This window comes from Paroedura picta, chromosome 15 (assembly GCF_049243985.1).
Source record: "Paroedura picta isolate Pp20150507F chromosome 15, Ppicta_v3.0, whole genome shotgun sequence".
NCBI lineage: Eukaryota > Metazoa > Chordata > Lepidosauria > Squamata > Gekkonidae > Paroedura > Paroedura picta.
In genome coordinates, this window is record NC_135383.1 from 20,755,370 (window position 1) to 20,768,567 (window position 13,198).

At 45.2% G+C, this 13,198-nt stretch overlaps 1 protein-coding gene across 2 annotated transcripts in view; it reads left to right on the forward strand.

Moving 5' to 3' along the window:
- The window catches only part of MED13 (mediator complex subunit 13), a 131,416-nt gene that overhangs the window by 62,929 nt on the left and 55,289 nt on the right, over positions 1-13,198 (forward strand). For both annotated transcript variants that reach the window (XM_077312791.1, XM_077312790.1), the window contains exons 4-6: positions 4,045-4,190; positions 7,213-7,410; positions 11,401-11,583. In XM_077312791.1, coding sequence (XP_077168906.1) covers positions 4,045-4,190; positions 7,213-7,410; positions 11,401-11,583 — 527 coding nt within the window. The remainder of the gene's footprint in view (positions 1-4,044; positions 4,191-7,212; positions 7,411-11,400; positions 11,584-13,198) is intronic.

Genomic DNA, 13,198 nt, shown 5'->3' on the forward strand with positions numbered 1-13,198 from the left:
AAGCAACCTTTGGTCCTTAATTACACCTTGGCTGGCCTTCAGCTTTTAACACTCAGGAGGGGAAGAGAATTTTTTTCTCATGTTGGTTCCTAAGAGTTCTCTTATTTTTGGTGTGGTGGTCAGGTAGTCTTAGAACTGCCACAGGAACCTAGGATCTGACCTGGTCTGATGGTTCAAAGATGCCCTTCAGCCCTCTGAGCAGAAGGAACAGTTCTTATTAGTGTCCGTTCCCACTCCCCCTCCCCCAATCAAGTCACAGCTGATTCGTGGCGATCCTGCAGGGTTTTCAAGGTAAGAGATGTGCAGGGGTGGTTTGCTGCAACCGTGCACTTCCTTGGTGGTCTCCCATCCAAATACTCACGAGGACCAACGATGCTTAGCCTCCAAGATCTGCCAAAATAGATGTTAACCTGGGTTACCCTAATAGTCAGAGGGTGGCAGGTGGGTGTTTTAATTTGAATTTTGACTTAGAACGTCAGGTTTCACCAGAGACATTTAGAGTTGGCATTTGATCTGCTTTATTTTCAGTTCCCTGAACTGAATTCTGTGTACTGTTGAAGAGCTGGCACACGCCCAGCTGAAAATGTATATCGGAAGATCCGGTGTAACATAACGATGAAATCTTTACTGTGCAGTGATTTCTTTGTTTTTCCTGGCATATGGGAAATTTTCCTGGCATTCAAGTGTTGTGAGAGGGTGGAGTGCAGGGTTACAAGCGGCATATGAAAGAAACCAGCCTGTGCACAACTTTGCACAACAGTGATATTCAGCATAAGCAAGACTTGGTGCAAAAGTGGCGCTCCTGTTTGTGATCTGCTGTGATAAAAGCCAGAGAAATTCCTTCCTTCCTTCCTTCCTTCCTTCCTTCCTTCCTTCCTTCCTTCCTTCCTTCCTTCCTTCCTTCCTTCCTTCCTTCCTTCCTTCCTTCCTTCCTTCCTTCCTTCCTTCCTTCCTTCCTTCCTTCCTTCCTTCCTTCCTTCCTTCCTCCCTTCCTCCCTTCCTTCCTTCCTTCCTTCCTTCTGCTTCAGAGGCACATAAATATCTTGCTGCATGTTGTTCATGAGCAACTGTCTTATTATTGTTATTTGGGTCAGACAGGCTTATTTGTAACGAAACACAAATTAGGTGTACCTTGCGTAATTGCCCTGTGATTGCAAGAAAGTGGGCAGTGGTGAACCTTAATGCTTGCATCCTAGACACAACTCCGTAACTAAGAGTACCATCCTCTCGAGAATTTGCCCTAGAATAATGAGTAAGTGTCTTGCATGATAAAAGAAAATAAATCAAGGCTTCTGTTTCAAGTTAGCCACAGTGGATGCTTATAATCAAAGCTTGAGCATCGCCTCCAGGGTCTGAATTATGTGGGTGAAACTGCTTCAGCACTCCCTGAAATTCAGTTCTCCCGTGCAGCTTGCTTGCTTGCTTGCTTGCTTGCTTGCTTGCTTGCTTGCTTCCTTGCTTGCTTGCTTGCTTGCTTCCTTCCTTCCTTGCTTCCTTGCTTCCTTGCTTCCTTGCTTCCTTGCTTCCTTGCTTCCTTGCTTCCTTGCTTCCTTGCTTCCTTGCTTCCTTGCTTCCTTCCTTCCTTCCTTCCTTCCTTCCTTCCTTCCTTCCTTCCTTCCTTCCTTCCTTCTATGCATTCTGTAAATACAGTGTTTGGTTGAGGGGGTACAAAAATGCCATTTTTCTTCTTTTGTAGAGCGTTGAATACTAATTTTAAGCTACTAAGAGAGCTTTGCTTTGTGGTAGTATGCTTAATGAAAGATCTAAAGGGAAATGCACCAGAAAGAGAAATTTATGAACAAAGTTGCTTTATAACTGTACTTTCATGGGGGTCCTTTCTTTGACATAAGTAAGCAAATGTCCCGAGCTAGAATTTTCTAGAATAACATCAGAGACGTTAAATCAAGGAATTGGAACTTGTGGAAGCACTCTGAGCTGAGAGAGTTTTTGTTTTTGACTTCACAACGCTTGACTAAAATGTCTTAAAGACACTGATGATACAATAAATAAATGAACTACTTGGGTGGGGAACTCTGGACTCTCTTTTCAAAATCCCTGTGCACTTCCTGATTTAAACTTCTCTGCGATGGCCAGTGTTTTGAGATCCTTCTAATTCCTCTGCAAAGGAGTCTTGTGCTAAAATTGCAACTTCCATTTTATAGATGGAGGAACTTTGAGAGGTCAGATGTGTATTTTGAGTTTAAGGTGACATCCCCATCAAAGTACTGAGATGCCTGAACTGGTATGGAACCAGTAACGTTTGTAATGTAGATATGCTCCTAGACTAGAAGAAGAGTTGGTTCTTATATGCCCGAAGGCGTCTCAAAGCGGCTTACATTCGCCTTCCCTCTCCCCACAACAAGCACCCTTTGAGGTAGGTGAGGCCGAGAGAACCCTGATCCTTGATCAGAACAGCTTTATCAGTGCTGACGCAAGCCCAAGGTCACCCAGCTGGCTGCATGTGGGGGAGCGGGGCATGAAACCTAGGGCGCCAGATTAGATGACACCACTGTTTTAAAACAGTGCAAATGTAGTGTAAGAATACAGAGTGTGCGTGCAGCAAAAGAGTATTTTTGCGAATGCTTTGTCGGATACGAAGGAGGACCTATCTTGCCTTGCATCTCATTGCTGAACACACTATTTGTGATGAAAGAATAGTTGTGCTGGCGCATTATGTGAAAGGGTAGCGAGGCGGGTATTGTGCAAACATATTCCAGTCTAAGCCATTGGTTTTAGTGCTCGGCTTCTGCTTTCAAGCTAGAATCCTTCCCAATGTGGTGGCGAAAACCAGCAAGCAAATGATATTCTTTAAAATTGTGCCTTTGAGTGGGTGTGGCTATGTGGAAGAGGGGGAGGGGGAAGGAAAGGGCAGCAGAATTAAATGCTTCTGATTCAAGTGCTGGATTTCCAAGGCTGGCATTTACCTGTGGACAGTTAAGAATGAGCTCCTTTGCTGCGTTCTGCTGGAGGGTTGCTTGCATGTCTCCCTCAGCATGTGCATTGTTAAGGCTGACAACTTAATTGAAGGGAAGAGGGTCTGAATTCTTAGCAGAGACCTTTGTTTTTTTTTGGAAATGTTCATTAGCTGCCGAAGGAAACGTATTGCAAACAAGCACGTCATTTTTAAACTGCCTAGTTAAGTGTGCCTTTCCCATAAGCTTTGTTGCTTGTGTTTCCTTGCTTTCCACGAACCTGTCGCACTGATTTCCTTTTGAGACTGAAGAGCAAATAGAAGAAGAAGAAGAGTTGGTTCTTATATGCCGCTTTTCCCTGCCTGAAGGAGGCTCAAAGCGGCTTACAGTCGCCTTCCCTTTCCTCTCCCCACAACAGACACCCTGTGAGGTGGGTGAGGCTGAGAGAGCCCTGATATCACTGCTCGGTCAGAACAGTTTTATCAGTGCCGTGGCAAGCCCAAGGTCACCCAGCTGGCTGCATGTGGAGGAGTGCAGACTCGAACCTGGCATGCCAGATTAGAAGTCCACACTCCTAACCACTACACCAAACTGGCTCTCATAGATAAATAGATAAACGATTGAATCTCTCTGTGTCCTCTAATCCAGGGGTAGTCAACCTGTGGTCCTCCAGATGTTCATGGACTACAATTCCCATGAGCCCCTGCCAGCATTTGCGATTGTGATGTTTTTATGTCTGGGGTTTTAATGGGGCTTTTAATGGGGTTTTATCCAGACTAATGTAACCCGCCATGAGCCACTGGGAATGGCGGGCAATAAATCTAAGGATGATGATGATGATGTAGAAGAAGAAGAAGAAGAGTTGGTTCTTATATGCCACTTTTGTCTATCCGAAGGAGTCACAAATCAGTAAATGATATCTTGCCTTTGTTATTTGACACTGTTGGGGTAAAATGTTGCAGGCATGGATGAAGGGTTGTTGGTCATTTGCTTGACTGCGCTGTATATGGGTGAAACTGTTTTTAGATGCTGTTCCCTCCCCTGGTGCCCCCACTTCCTTTTCAAAGCATACCAAAAAGTTTCAAAAGATGCCTTTATGTGCTAATCGTTTTTGTCTCTTCTTCTTCCTTAGTGAGCACTTGTCCTGCTCATTTACCTTCTTCTTGCATGGGGACAGCAACGTTTGTACCAGTGTGGAAATCAACCAACACCAACCTGTGTACTTTGTTAGCGAAGAACATCTTACCCTGGCCCAGCAGTCCAATAGCCCTTTTCAAGGTAGGCATCTTTGGCTGATTGCAGAATTGATGCCCCTTTGTTTCCCATGATCTGAATGGAGGTTTGCTGTCAAAGAGGAGGAAGATTCAGCTGGCCCTTCTGCCACTTGCATTGTCTGTCGCCAGTTTGCTTTGTCTTTTACCTCCTTTTTTGGCTTTGTTAGGAGGACCTGTTTATCTTGGGAAAACTCATTTGGAGATTGAAATTAATTATGTCTGTAGGCAATTGAGCCTTTTGATTTAAAGGTGTTTAAGGCTATTTTGAACATTGCATTTGATCTGCATGTAACATATCTTAAGTTTACATTTCGTTCGTTCGTTCGTTCGTTCGTTCGTTCGTTCGTTCGTTCATTCATTCATTCATTCATTCATTCATTCATTCATTCATTCATTCATTCATTATATTTATATACCACACTCCCCTGAGGCCCAGGGCGGTTTACATGGAACTGGAGAAAAACAGTACAAATAGCACGATAAATTGAACAATAGCAATCCAGTCATAAAAATAGAACATATAATAATGGAAAAAGCATGGGGAGAACATTAATTTAAATGTAACATACTGACGGCCCCATGGGATGGACGTATCAGTGGTGGTTTTCATGGAAGGGGGCTCAGGGGCCAATGGAAGGTGATTGAATTCAAGTCAATCTCAACCAAATGCCTGGTAGAGGAGCTCCCTTTTGCAGGCCCTGCAGAACTGTTTAAGCTCCGCTAGGGCTCTGATCTCCTCCGGGAGCTTGTTCCACCAGGTGGGGGCCAGGATGGAGAATGCTCTGGCCCTGGTTGAGGTTAAGCGAGCTTCCTTGGGGCCAGGGATCACCAGCTGTGCTACTTGTGTGACCTGAGCCTCCATAGAGAGGGAGGCATCTAAAACCACACCCAAGTTCCTGGCGGAGTGAGCCGCTGATAGCTGCACTCCGTCCAGGTTGGGTAGTCACACTTCCTCACTTGGGCTCTTCCTGCCCAGCCACAGGACCTCCATCCTTGAAAGGTTGAGCTTCAGATGACTCTGCTTCAGATTAGCAGCTGGCTAATGCTTCTGGGGGAGAGTCAGGGCAGCCATCCATCAGGAGGAAGAGCTGGGTGTCATCAGCATATTGGTGACAACCCAGCCCAGACCTTCACACCAGTTGAGCAAGAGGGCGCATAAAGATTTTGAATAGGATTGGAGAGAGAACTGCTCCCTGAGGGACTCCACATGCAAGCTGGTGATGGCTTGAGGAGTTCTCTCCTATAGCTGCCCTCTGTCCGCGATCCCGGTTTGTGGTGCAGTAGCATTCTTTTCTAGGCTACTGCTGTATTTGAGTGTCTACTCCGAGCAAGACTGAATGTGAAAGGACTCATCTGCATTCTGTAGCTTTTCAAATATCTCTCCCCCCCCCCTCTCCAGGTCTTGGGACTTCCCAAGATAAGAAATTTCAGATTATGAGCAGTTATAGGGAAGGATATCTGTATTCCTAATCTAAACCTTGTTACCTGCAAATTGCACTGAAATCTAGAACTTGGCAATAAATGAATATGTAGCTGTTTCATTCCTGTAATAGCTCTGAAACATGTATGCCTGAATATGCTCACATTTTTTTTGCCCAGTTCCTCTACATGCAAGTAAAAAACAAATAAACAAGAATTACGTTTGGCAACTTTTCAGCTGTCTCTTGGCTGCTGCCAGTTATTTGAAGGGGAACTTTCCGAACACAGACCGGTCTATTTGCACTTTCAGAGACTATCCCTCTGTTACCAGGTTTCTAAAACAGCACTTGAGCCACTTGGCTGCATATCTGTGGTATTGGGATTCAGTCGCTGAGGCTGTTTTATTTATTTTTGCTGCACAGGTCAAAACATTTAGTTTCCTTCGCTTTTCTCCTTATTGTCAATTTTTTTGCCGGATTAATTAATAGCTGCTGCTTATAGTGCACTGATTCTGACATAACTGTATGTTTTCAGTGAACATATTTTAATAAGATGCAGTAAATTCTTCTCCCGAGATTGCCAACAGTCCTGGAGAAAAATGGTTCTGTCCTGTGATAGAGGCTTAATGCAGGGGTAGTCAACCTGTGGTCCTCCATATGTCCATGGGCTACAATTCCCAAACGCTGGCAGGGGCTCATGGGAATTGTAGGCCATGGACATATGGAGGACCATAGGTTTACTACCCTGGCTTAGTTTGGTTGTAGTGGTTAGGAGTGCAGACTTCTAATCTGGCATGCCAGGTTCGATTCTGCGCTCCCCCACATGCAACCAGCTGGGTGACCTTGGGCTCGCCACGGCACTGATAAAACTGTTCTGACCGGGCAGTAATATCAGCGCTCTCTCAGCCTCACCCACCCCACAGGGTGTCTGTTGTGGGGAGAGGAATGGGAAGGTGACTGTAAGCCGCTTTGAGTCTCCTTCGGGTAGGGAAAAGCGGCATATAAGAACCAACTCTTCTTCTTCTTCTTAATGTGTGGGAATGTGCAGCTAAGTCTTTCATGGCACAGAGGTGAAAGAACATCCAGTAAACCCCTGTTAATGTGATAGAACTCCTTTTTCCTTGAGGCCATTGGCAACCCCTGGTTCCCAGCCGGGGGAAGCTCCTTTCTCAGTTTCTATGCCACGTTGTTGGCCCTGCAGAGGAACTGGTTGGCCATGCTGTGAGACAGGCTGCTTGACCGCTAGTCTGATCCAGCAGGGCTCATATTACGTTCTTCCTTGAAGACATGATACTTGAAGTCACTTCTCCGAATTGAGGTATTTACCATGAAGCCTTTACTTAGAGCCACTGAAAACCATCCCAGATGAAAAGGTCTTCCATCCCTTTGAAAAATACTCAGGATTTGACAGTCCTTCAAGGGAAGGGACATTCATGGGACATCCCTCTTATCAATTCACATTGCTTTATATAACAAATGGCTAGTCCTCAGGTTTTTACTAAGTTGCCTGTCACCTGCTAGTCACCTGTCACTGGTTAGTAGTTTGTGACACATCACCAGCCTTTTGATGCACCTTACTGTGTATTTCTTCCCCTCTGTCATTTTTAGTTATTCTTAGTCCATTTGGATTAAATGGTACACTCACAGGACAGTCGTTCAAGCTATCCGATTCAGCTACAAAAAAACTCATTGGTGAATGGAAACAGTTCTATCCTGTCACGTCAAACCTGAAGGAGGGGTTGGAAGACAAGCAAGAAGAGATGGATTGGGAGGACGACTCACTTGCTGCCGTGGAAGTCCTTGTCGGTATGGAATGTTTTAAGTATCTCTCCTCCCCCAGCCGTGGAACTGCTTTGTGTCATAGAAAGTTAGCTACTACTGGATTGAGGTCCTTAATGTTGTGGTAGCTTTCATATTTATTTATTTATTTAGATTTAGATTTAGATTTAGATTTAGATTTAGATTTAGATTTAGATTTAGATTTAGATTTAGATTCAGATTCAGATTCAGATTCAAATTCAGATTCAGATTCAGATTCAGATTATTATTATTAGATTTAGATTTATTTAGATTATTTAGATATACAAACAGACCAGTGTGTGTAATAGGATTATAAACCCTTCGTTATTTTAACCCATGTTGTAACACCAATTTATCAAGACTGTGGTGTTACCAAAGCATTTCCTCCATCTCATGATAAATTAAGGCAGGGGTAGTCAAACTGCGGCCCTCCAGATGTCCCTGGACTACAATTCCCAGGAACCCCCTGCCAGCGTTCGCTGGCAGGGGGCTCCTGGGAATTGTAGTCCAGGGACATCTGGAGGGCCACAGTTTGACTACCCCTGAATTAAGGTATTTGCTTTCTGTGACACAAAGGGTCGCCACCTTTGTTTTGGCCGCAAGAAAGATTTGAGCTGGCCTTGTGGCAAATACTGTGGGCTAATGCGCAGAATGTATGGGTCAAGTGTAATTTTTATTCTGCATTTTGTTTTTTCTAACAGTTTTATTGTTATCTCATTTTGCGATGGCCTATGGCCTAGTGCAATAAAGTTTGACTTCGACCAACTCATTGCAGGGAAATAGTAATGAGCTGGGAGTGATTTGTTTCAAAACTTACTCTGGTGATGGTGGATGGAAAGTGCCATCAAGTCACAGTCGACTTACGGTGACCTCGTAGGGTATTCAAGTTAAGTCACCATTGCCTGCCTCCGACCGTTTATGCACTGGAGGTTTCACGCCAGGCTGCAGGCTGGAGTTTTAGTTGTGGCAGGTTGTCCCACCTCTTCCTGCACCCACATGGGGGAGCACTTAGCCTGGTGCACGTCGTCCGCCCCTGATTTGTGCTCCTGCACAGGAGCTGGGACAGTGAAGTTCCCAGTGCATAAATGGTCTCCTTGGTGCTCTCCCATCCCAGTGTGAACCAGAGCTGACACCCCTGCTTTGCTCCTGAAATCTCACGAGATCAGGCTCTCCTGTGCCATCCAGGTCAAGGCACCTTTTGTCCACGTCAGGACAGAAACTTGGGAGTCAGATACTTAAAGCTTAGACATTTCTCCCACTTTATAAAGAAAACTTTACATGGCTATGTTTGGTTGATGTTTCTTTATTGGTTCGTTGACTGACTGGTTAAATCTGTGGGAATTTTCAAGGAGTCCAGGGAGGAAGGCGGACTATAAATTGAGTTAATAAATAAATAAGATATCAACATATGATAGTTCTGGTGGGAAATTCCACGCACACAAGCACACACACACACATTTTGCTGCATCAGCCCCTGTCTTCGGAGAGGTTTTGTGTCCTATACGAAAGGGAAATGTCTCTTCCAAGATGGGACCTCCTGGTCACAGCTTTTTTTTTGGTGTTATTGCTCTAAACTTGTTTCCTGATAGGCTAATTTAAAGCATTGTACTGGAGTGCAACAGGAACCCCAGACAACCCAGGTGTTGCCTCCTGTGCGAGAGAAGGAGGATGTCTCTTCCGAGATGGGGCTTCCTGCAACAGGAACCCAGACGTATTGCTGCTGAGCTGTCCTTCTCTGAAATGCCGATGACACACGGGGAACGGTCAGACGCTCACTACCAAAAGGTCGCTGATCTCTGTCACCTCCTCAAGGAAACAAGCAGAAGTATTATCGGTGCAGTTTTCTCCATTCGGCAGTCTCGCTGCCATTTCAACTGGAACCAGAGAAAGGGTTAATTTGAAACGAGGCCTAAAGGATTCAGAAGCTTTGCCGAAACTGCAAGCAAGCCACCTGAAGTGATGTATGCAGAGCAAACGGAAAGCAAGCAACTAACAACAAGTCACACACCACAGATGTCAGATTGATCTGATCACAGAAGACGTTTTAAAAAATGAGAAGCCGGTAGTTGCTTCTGCAGAGGGACCTCAGTTTCCTTAACTTGTACCCCATCACCAGTTCTTGGCAGGAGAGAGGAGCCCGAAGTTCCACTGACTCCATTTAGCCGCATTTTGCACCTTCGTCGTATTCACTTTTGTCTTTATGAGATTCACAATAACAGTTCACGTGATGGAGCTCACTAATGTTGACAAGTTGCTGAAATGACAGGCCAAATTGGTTTTCTCCCCTTAAAGCAAAGCACCTTTAGTGAATTTCCGTAGGACAGATGTAAAGGGGCTACAGTTAGAGGTATCATGGGTGGGGAGAATCTGCTCCAGACTCTGGTGAATTTAAGGGGGGAGGTTTTGCTCCCAACTCAGGGGTCTTATTGATAAACTTACCGATAACACTCAGAATCTTGAACTATAGGATGGATACAGATGTTGACTTGTTCACCTCAAAGGCCAGTGGCCCAGATTTATACCTCTGAACTCCATGCAGAAGTTAAATAATCTTCCTTTCTAAAAATGGTGGAAGATTTGTAACCCACGTGCCTGGCGTATGTGGGTGCATACATTTCTTAAAATGCAGAAGAGCAGTGAGAAGGATTAAAATTGAAGTCTCTTTCGTCAGAAGATTGGAATTACTGCACACCCAATTAGATTAGGATTGATAAACCAGATACTGAGGAGTTCTGATTCAGCAGAGAAACAGGGAAGGTGCATAAATTGTCACATTACAAATGAAGCCTTCTTAGTGTGGCAGTGGGCAGAAGAATAACGGGCAGGAGCACAGAACTGTTTTGGCTTCTACGCAGCAGCTGACATGGTCTCAGATTTCATATTTGAGGAAAACTGTAAAGGTAAAGGACCCGGTCATGTCTGACCCTTGGGGTCATGCCCTCTAGCGTTTTCATGGCAGACTCAATACGGGGTGGTCTGCCAGTGCCTTCCCCAGTCATTACCGTTTACCCCCCAGCAAGCTGGCTACTCATTTTACCGACCTCGGAAGGATGGAAGGCTGAGTCAACCTTGAGCCGGCTGCTGGGATCGAACTCCCAGCCTCATGGGCAGAGCTTTCAGACTGCATTTCTGCTGCCTTACCACTCTGCGCCACAAGAGGCTCATAAGAGGAAAACTCACAAGAGGAAAACTGTAAACCATGTCAAAAAGGGACTACTCCGAAGCAGGAAAAGGTACCTGCAGGGATTTTTTTAGAGTATAGGAAACACCGCCTAGAAGGAAATCAGAGCCAACTGTGGTGTGGCAATTATTAAAATGTCAGACCTGTGGCTAGGGGGGAGCCAGGTTCAAATCCAACTTCAGCCAGAAGACTCACAGGGTGACACATACTTGCTCTCATTCTAACCTAACCTCTCAAGAAGGCTGTGAGGTTACAGTGAAGGAGAGGAGAACTACCATGCCACATGTAAGGGGAAAATATGCTCTGATGATGATTTTTAAAATGTAAAGGAAGCTTATGAAGTGGTCTGTCTGTGTCGGGATGACAGGCTTGAAATAAAAACCACGCTTGAGGAAAGTGGAATGGTTTATTCAGAGCAGATCTCCCAGGACTCACGGAGCCAAATCTGAACAGTATAGCCAGGCAGCAGTTCCTATCCACCAAATTCTGCCGCATTTCCCAGGCCTTGTACCAGCCCCCACTGACACAGTACCCCCCCACACACACACACACAGGTGCCAAGCTGGGAGACAATCCAGACTAGATAACAGGCGGCAATGCTGACCTTGGAGTACAGTAGCTCCTCCTACAAAGTAGACAGTGAAATCTAAAGGAGTGAGAAAAGAAGCATTCCAAGATGGTTACGCTAAGGTCAAATAAGAAGCATCAAGTCATGGCAGAACCTGGGTTCTGACAGTCTGCAGCATTAGTGGGAATGCGTTGTGGCTGCGTTGAATTGCAAAGTGAACTGACCTTGAATTGTCTCTTTGTTTTAGCCGGTGTGCGAATGGTCTATCCCTCGTGCTTCGTTCTGGTTCCCCAGACAGACATTCCCGCTCCTAGCGTTGTCGGATCAAGCAATTGCTTGGGCGCCCATCAAGTGCCTGCTTCCACGAGAGACCCCACAATGTCTTCTGTCACTCTGACTCCACCCACGTCCCCAGAAGAAGTTCAAACTGGTACAGTTGTCTCTTTTTTTTCTTCTTCAATTCAGCCATCCAGAGGTTGCCTGAATGCAATTTTGTGAACAGTGAATGTTGTCAGGATCCCAGAAGGTTACTGCGAAAACCTCATCAAACAAAATATATTTATTGCGAAGGGCACAGTAATTACAAATTAAAAACGGAATTTGTAAACCAAGCTTGCGGGATGGTGTATGCCGCTGTGCACATGCAGTCCCTAATGATCAGGTTTGGTTTTGTCTCTGCTGTCATGGATTAGAGAAGAGGCGGCAACAGTAGGCAGAGTAGGCAGAAGAGCAGCCCTGGCCCTGGGTTGCGACCAGCCCCTGGGTCCACTGGGTCAGAACCTGGCTGATGATTACGCCACTTTGGACACATGTGCTATAGGTTGGCTGCTCCTGGCCCATGTGGTTCAAACTATGGTCATTCACCCCCATGTGCGCTTTTTGTCGCATGACTGCCTACTTTCAGTTGAACCTAGCTGTCCATCCTGGTCATCTTTGGAAGGCCCCATTTCGGATGTCCTGCCATCTGAGGTCAGATAGGTGGCAATCCGAGAATGTGTCTTCTTGATCATGGTGCCAAACTCCTGGGAAGCTTCATCTGTCTCTGCTGTTGTATTTTGCCAGTGGGTGAACACTTCTTAGTTTTGTTTGTTCCCTCATGTTTATGTGTGTTTATACATTTTATTGAATTGTTCAAATGTTTGCTATATACATACCGTATTTGCCGGCGTATAAGACGACTGGGTGTATAAGACGACCCCCCAACATTTCCACTCTAAATATAGAGTTTGTTACATTACGTTACAGTACTGAAGTGCACCCGGCGTATAGGACGACCCCCCCACTTGGAGGCATGTTTTTCAGGGGGGAAAAGTAGTCTTATACGCCAGCAAATACTGTACTTTAAATGCTGTTTTTATGTTGAAATGTTCTGATGTTTGCTGTCTGATGTTTGCTGGCTCCCTGTTTGGGTGGAAATGTTTCCAGTAAATATTTTTATTATTCTTCTTTAAACTTCTATTCTGCCCTGTCTCAGGTGGCTCATTAATACTAATACTAATAATGATGATGATGATGATGATGATGATGATGATAAAATCTTCCTTTTGTAAATTTGCCAAGTGCAGGTGTAGTTAAACTGCGGCCCTCCAGATGTCCATGGACTACAATTCCCAGGAGCCCCTGCCAGCGAACGCTGGCAGGGGGCTCCTGGGAATTGTAGTCCATGGACATCTGGAGGGCCGCAGTTTGACTACCCCTGGCCTAGTGTATAAGAAGACTTCTTTTATGGATATTGGCAGTTGTCAGGATTGGTTGGTGAACCCTGAGTGAGAATTATAAAGAGGGTGCTCAGGGCCGCTTTCTCCCGAATGCCGATGTGCTGAGAATGTGTTATGCACGGTTAGCATGTCCCCAAAACCACGAGGCCTAACCTCTTGAAGCAATTCTCTGTAATGAATTTCTGCTGCTCATTAACACACAGAAAGCTAGCTACTATTGCCTCAGGGTGTAAGTAGCACTTGATTTTTGACCATCTTAATTCTGGGTTTGTGTAATTATGCATAGATGGTCTATATTACTCCACATGCATGTGATTCCCCTTCCTT